Below are 6,098 nucleotides of genomic sequence, written 5' to 3'. Positions count from 1 at the left end.
ATATATATATATATATATATATATATATATATATATATATATACATATATATATATATAACAACTGGCAAACATTTAATCTAATTTTGTATTTCAGTGCATTTACATGATATACTTTCAGCTTTAAAGGGAAATCTAGATCATTCTAATTGTTCTCTGATATTTCACCTTTGTGAAACTTTAAAGTCCAATAAATGAGCTACAACTTTACAGCCACTGACAGCAGAAATTAATGACATAATTCAATCATTCTATTTCAGGGAATATGTATCATCAAAGACCATCAACAAGGTGGTCCAGGTGCACGACCGTATCTTCTGCTGCATGGCAGGCTCACTTGCAGATGCTCAGGCCGTCACTAAAACTGCAAAGTTTCACCTGTCCTTCCACGGGTATTCACACCTCACACGTGGACATCATACAGACAAAACATAATTTTTCATACAACTTGAAGTAATAATTCATCATTTTTACTTTGTTTGCATATGGGAAATAAAGAAAAGTAATAATAAAAAAACCAAAACAAACAAAAAACATAACAAAACAAACAAACCTGGACTTCAATTCAGTCCAGACTTCAACTGAATTGAAGTTCGGTTGTTTGTTTGTTTTAACTTTTTGGGATTTTTTAGTTGCATTACTTGCACATTTCTACACTGGTTCTTTTAGTTTATGGCTCCTCTTGTTTCATACGTACAAAGTTAACGTTATACTAATTTATATTGTGCATAAAAAATGTCTTTATGTATCTGTCGCAGCGTTCAGATGGAGAGTCCTCCTCTGGTGATCGCAGCAGCATCCGTCCTGAGGGAACTGTGTTACACAAACAAAGAGGAGCTGCAGGCCGGCTTCATCACAGCCGGCTGGGACAGGAAGAAAGGACCACAGGTAAGTGACAGCAAAAAGGCCCAGCTGTATGTTGTTTACCTGCACTGCTGATGCTCTGCATCCCTCTCCAGGTGTATGTTGTGTCTCTGGGTGGGATGTTGGTCAGTCAACCTGTCACGATCGGAGGCTCAGGAAGCACCTACATCTACGGCTACGTTGATGCTAAATACAAACCCAACATGACCAGAGAGGAATGTCAGCAGTTTGCAACCAACGGTAAATTTTAACTAACTGGCTTATTTACAATTTATGTATTTGTCAGATTAGTTAGAGTTGAGGGGAGACATCATTTTGATTGAAAACTAATGAATAGAAATCAGAATGTAGCTAAAATTCTCACTCTTAACAATGACAATTGCTAAAATATGACACTAATATATAAATGTGGTCTAAAATGAGTGGATAGATTTATATTTCTATAATCTATTAAAAATAAATCAGTTTGTAATAAAGTTACCTGGATCTTAAAACGTGATGAGCAGCAGTTAAAATATCTGATCAAGCTGATTTTTCACTCTTGTCTCCGTCCGCAGCTCTGGCCTTGGCCATGGGCAGGGACAACGTCAGTGGAGGGGTTGCTCACCTGGTGGTGATCACAGAAAAAGGGGTGGAGCATGTGGTTGTACCTGGAGACAAGCTGCCAAGATTCAATGATGAATGACCTTTTTTTTCTTTCATTCCATTAAAAATTGTTATTTAGACCTCATGAGCCACTATTTTTACAATAATTAGACCAGTTACACATAAGTTCCACATTTAACTGATGTTAGACAAACAAAAACATGTTTATTATCTGCTGACTTTGAAGTCTTATGTGAGAAATAACTCCTAAAGAGATATTTTGGATATTTTGAAGAATGGTTCAGTAGAGAATTTGTGAAAACATTTTCTCTTACCATTTTGTAATGAAATACTTTTGTGTGCAATTTTATGCATTTTCAAACTGTATTTTTGCACTTGATAGAAAATACATAGGGGTGATGTGAATAAAATGTGATGTAGAAATAAAGTTTGAGCTTTTTAACTTGACCGTAGATTATTTTTTTTGAAAAACCTTGGTTTGGAGAACTAGAGTTTAAGTCTGACAGGACTGTTGAGCCAACAGCTTGTCCAAATACAGCCAAGAACAAAGCAGATTACTGACATGTGAATACATTTGCAACTTTTTTAAATTTGGCCATCTGTGCCAACATTCTTTGATATACTACAGTCAGTTTTGCAACAGAATCCTGCAGTTATTTGTAAGTTCAACAACCGTAAGTTAAAACATTTTTAATGTGGGAATTTTACCAGATTTTTTGCTATGCATTTTTTTAAACAAAATACTGTAAATGTAGTTTATGCATGAAATATTTGAAAAGTGAAGTAATTTCAAGACAGCAAAATCCACTTTGGAAGTGGACCAGCTCAAACATCAGCTTGTTGTTAGAGTCCAAAAGAAATGTACAGCTTGTAAGATTATAACTTTTTCAGAGAACATCAAGGTTCATGCTCAATCATCCATATAAATATCCAACAGTGTTCATCCAGGTCACCTGGACAGTTTCGGGAGAACCTCACTTCAAAATGTCTGGAGCATTTCTTTATATCTGCTTTCTCATAAAAGGTTAAGCAAGTAAATCGTTATCAATCATCAAATTTTAAACCTGACTTCATCAGGCACGTTAAGTTTTATGTTGTAATAATAATTTGTATGTTTTATTATGTAGCTAAAACGTTTAGATTTACAAATGTTTAATTGTGGTTCCTTTTTTTCTATAGCTTCAAAGTATTTTCTTTCAGTGTTATTTTATATTTCAAATGTTGATTAGTGCATTTCAAGATTGTGAACATTTATATAAACTCTTAGCCTAAGTAACCTGGTCGATGCGCACTTTTTGCGCAGTGAAAAAGAGAAACAGGCTCTGCTGAGGAGGAACGATTTAACTTTCAATTTCGGTTTAACTAAAAAATGGAGTCCATCTAAGTTTGAATGTAGAGCTGGTCTGATCCATGAACAACTTGTGAAAGCGCTTTAGAGGTTTTAAAACAGTTGGAACAGCGAGTGGAAAACACCGGAGCTGCTCCCAGCGCGTCTCCTCGGGTCACTTCGTCGTTTTTCTGCCATGTTGGGAGAAACGGAGCCGCACTGGTTGTCAGAGGAGGTGAAAACAGGGGTGAGAAAACGATTTTAACATATTTAAGAAACCCTGAGGCTTCTTGCGCGCAGCTCAACGCATTTGTATTTGCTTATTTGTGCACATTTGCCAAATTACGCAAACAAATCCTTCTGTCTAGACAACCATCATTGCCATCGAGTATGACGGAGGGGTCGTGCTGGGCTCTGATTCCAGAGTCTCTGCAGGGTAAGTTCATTTTACAAGACATAAGCAAGACTCTCAAATGTTTTCTTTTGATCTTTACTAAATATTTCTTTTTGTTATGTTTGAATATTCGACCCTCCCCCATCCTTCCACCCAGGGAATCAGTGGTAAACAGGGTGATGAATAAACTGTCTCCACTCCATGATAAGATCTACTGTGCTCTGTCAGGATCTGCAGCAGATGCTCAGACCATCGCTGAGACAGTCAACTACCAGCTGGATGTCCACAGGTAAAAACACATTACAGTTAACCTGCCTGCACCCTGCTGCAGCAAAACTAACAATAAAAGCACAGGTGTATGTGTGCACGCATGATTGTCATGTGTGTCTCTTACTCTGTGATGGCCTTATGTCCTGTCCAGGTGTGGACCTCTCAACAGGTGAAAGGGTATTAAACTGTATACTAAAACTAAATGTATTTTTATTAGAAAACATCACCAATTCTTCTAAAAATTAACGTCTAAATATTTTATTGTACTACACAGAATCTTTAAACCATGCACCTTTAATTTATTTTATGTTTTGCTTCCATGGAGCATTACAGACTTTCTGGAGATTTTTTTAAATATATATATTTTTTTTACTTTTTCACTGATTTTATGTGCAATCCTGACAGCATAGTGTTCAGAGTGTGCTTAAAGAAACGAGGAAAGTAGACAAGTAGGGGACAAAAGAAGAAGTGTAAAACCCATTTACAGCTGAAGACAAATTAGGACCTGAGAGAAACACAGTTCTTCCGTTGGTAATTTACTGTTTCACAAGTGTTCAACTAACAACTCTTTTTCAGTTAGTGATAAAATTAAATTTTACATCTGACAAATTGTGTTATCTTTAGTATTTTTTTATAGACTCGAAGGAACTCTTTATGTTTTTGTGTGAAGCTGCTAATGACAAAGTGCCCAAAGATCCAATAAGTTCTTTGAAACAGTCTTGTGTTCGGACAGCACTCGTTCATTCTTTAAATTTGTTCCTGAATCCTGAGGTCACATTTCAGTGGTGTAACAAAACCAAAACAACAATAACAAAATATTCTTCAGAAAATTATACTAGACTAAAAATAAGTCTTAAAGAAACCTAAATCCACTGAAAAACCTTCAGAAAGCCCAGAAAACTATTATTAAACATCAGTATAAAGATTATAAGAAAGTATTGCTGCTTGGAGGCAATTTTAACAAAAGGGGCTCATAACTTCTTGTAAGACTTTGAGATTCACCAAATACATTTAAAATTCAGTTCTCAGTGACACGGCAGCTGTAACACAGTGGTTAACAAAGTTCATGCTCAATCATCCAGGTACCAAATCCAATAATGCTCAGTCAGAGCTGTTGCCTCACAGCAAGTTGCAGGTTTTCCTCCAGACTGAGGGCCATTTTCTGCTTTAATATTTATAGAACAAAGTACATTCACTGCTTTGGACCACTGCTTTCAGGGATTTGCATGCAAAACGTTATGACAAGAAATAAGATTTGTTACAGAAACTTTGACAGGATGTTTTTTGTCAGTACTGAAATAGGTGAGGACCCGCAGGTTCGCTCAGCTGCCACTCTGGTCAGAAACATCTCATACAAATACAAAGAGGAGCTGTCAGCACATCTTATTGTAGCCGGCTGGGACAGAAGAGCTGGAGGGCAGGTTGGTGACCTCATGGTGTTAACTGCAGCTAAAAACAGAATAAATCAAGTATTATCAAACATATATATCAAAATATCTCTAATTTCCTGAGTTGAACTTCAGACTGATGATGTTACTGAATATGATACAGATGTCTTCAAAGAATAATAAATTTAGCCTTTGCCCTCAGTTTCTTTTCCCTTTGACCTCCAGGTTTTTGCGACCCTGAACGGGCTCCTGACCAGGCAGCCGTTTGCTGTTGGAGGCTCCGGCAGTTTTTATGTTTATGGCTTTGTTGATGCTGAATATCGCAAAGGAATGAGCAAAGAGGAGTGCCAACAGTTTGTGGTCAACAGTAAGGCGTTCTTTATTAGTATTATTAAAATGCAAAGCCAGATCTCTCTATTTCTGCAACACGACATAAAAACTTCATATTGTATTTCATATTTTCATTTGTCAAATGATTTTCCTTCATCTTTTTCACGTAGCTCTCTCTTTGGCAATGAACCGGGACGGCTCCAGTGGTGGTGTGGCCTATTTGGTCACCATCGATGAACACAGCACAGAAGAGAAAGTCATCCTGGGAAATGACTTACCGACCTTCTTTGATCAGTGACACGTGTGTTTAATTCGTGTTTTCTAAATGTCGCTGCTCACTGCAGCTTGAAAACTGTAAACTTTGTACAAGTGATAATCATAATAAAATGGAGACAAATGTTTATTTCATTAATGTAATCATTTATTATTTAAACATGATTGTGAGTATTATTAGGTAGTCTTTATGTTAGTGTACATTCTTTAGGTTTGATAATTTAGTTTAATAAATAAGAAACATTTATATAAACAGACATAACACTGAACACGTTCTTATCAGGAAGTCTTTATAAGTTTGCTGAAAAACTGTATTAATGAGTATCCATTTACTCAATCTATTGTTGATAGACAGACCATTGATGCAACTGAACATTTTAATTCATTGCTGTGTTAATTTCTCACCTTAAATTCTAAACAATAATTTAGCAGGTTATTAATAAATGTTGTAGGCTACATCTATAATTTCCAATACAGACGGACAGTTTGTTACATAAATATTTGATTGTATTTTAAAATGAAAGTGGTAAAACAATTCTTCCATCTGCAGGGAAACCCCCAAACTTCAGAAAATGAAACTGAAAGTGAGTTAAACTAAACTCTGGTCACAACAGAGCAGGTCGTATTAGGATGACTGCAGCTGAAAA

At 36.2% G+C, this 6,098-nt stretch overlaps 2 protein-coding genes across 2 annotated transcripts in view; both read left to right on the top strand.

The window, feature by feature from the left end:
* Positions 1-1,548, top strand: part of psmb12 (proteasome 20S subunit beta 12) — a 2,273-nt gene extending 725 nt beyond the window's left edge. The window contains exons 3-6 of the mRNA XM_037693456.1: positions 260-391; positions 758-887; positions 959-1,103; positions 1,421-1,548. Coding sequence (XP_037549384.1) covers positions 260-391; positions 758-887; positions 959-1,103; positions 1,421-1,548 — 535 coding nt within the window. The remainder of the gene's footprint in view (positions 1-259; positions 392-757; positions 888-958; positions 1,104-1,420) is intronic.
* A 1,444-nt stretch (positions 1,549-2,992) lies between these two features.
* Positions 2,993-5,476, top strand: psmb9a (proteasome 20S subunit beta 9a). The gene is made up of 6 exons (XM_037693404.1): positions 2,993-3,043; positions 3,165-3,232; positions 3,348-3,479; positions 4,752-4,881; positions 5,074-5,215; positions 5,349-5,476. Exons 1-6 carry the CDS (start codon positions 2,993-2,995, stop codon positions 5,474-5,476), a joined length of 651 nt encoding a protein of 216 aa, XP_037549332.1.
* Positions 5,477-6,098: the final 622 nt, after the last annotated feature.

The sequence above is a fragment of the Nematolebias whitei genome, chromosome 19, assembly GCF_014905685.2.
Source record: "Nematolebias whitei isolate Nwh7 chromosome 19, NemWhi1, whole genome shotgun sequence".
Lineage (NCBI taxonomy): Eukaryota > Metazoa > Chordata > Actinopteri > Cyprinodontiformes > Rivulidae > Nematolebias > Nematolebias whitei.
This window is presented reverse-complemented; position numbering and strand designations above follow the sequence as displayed.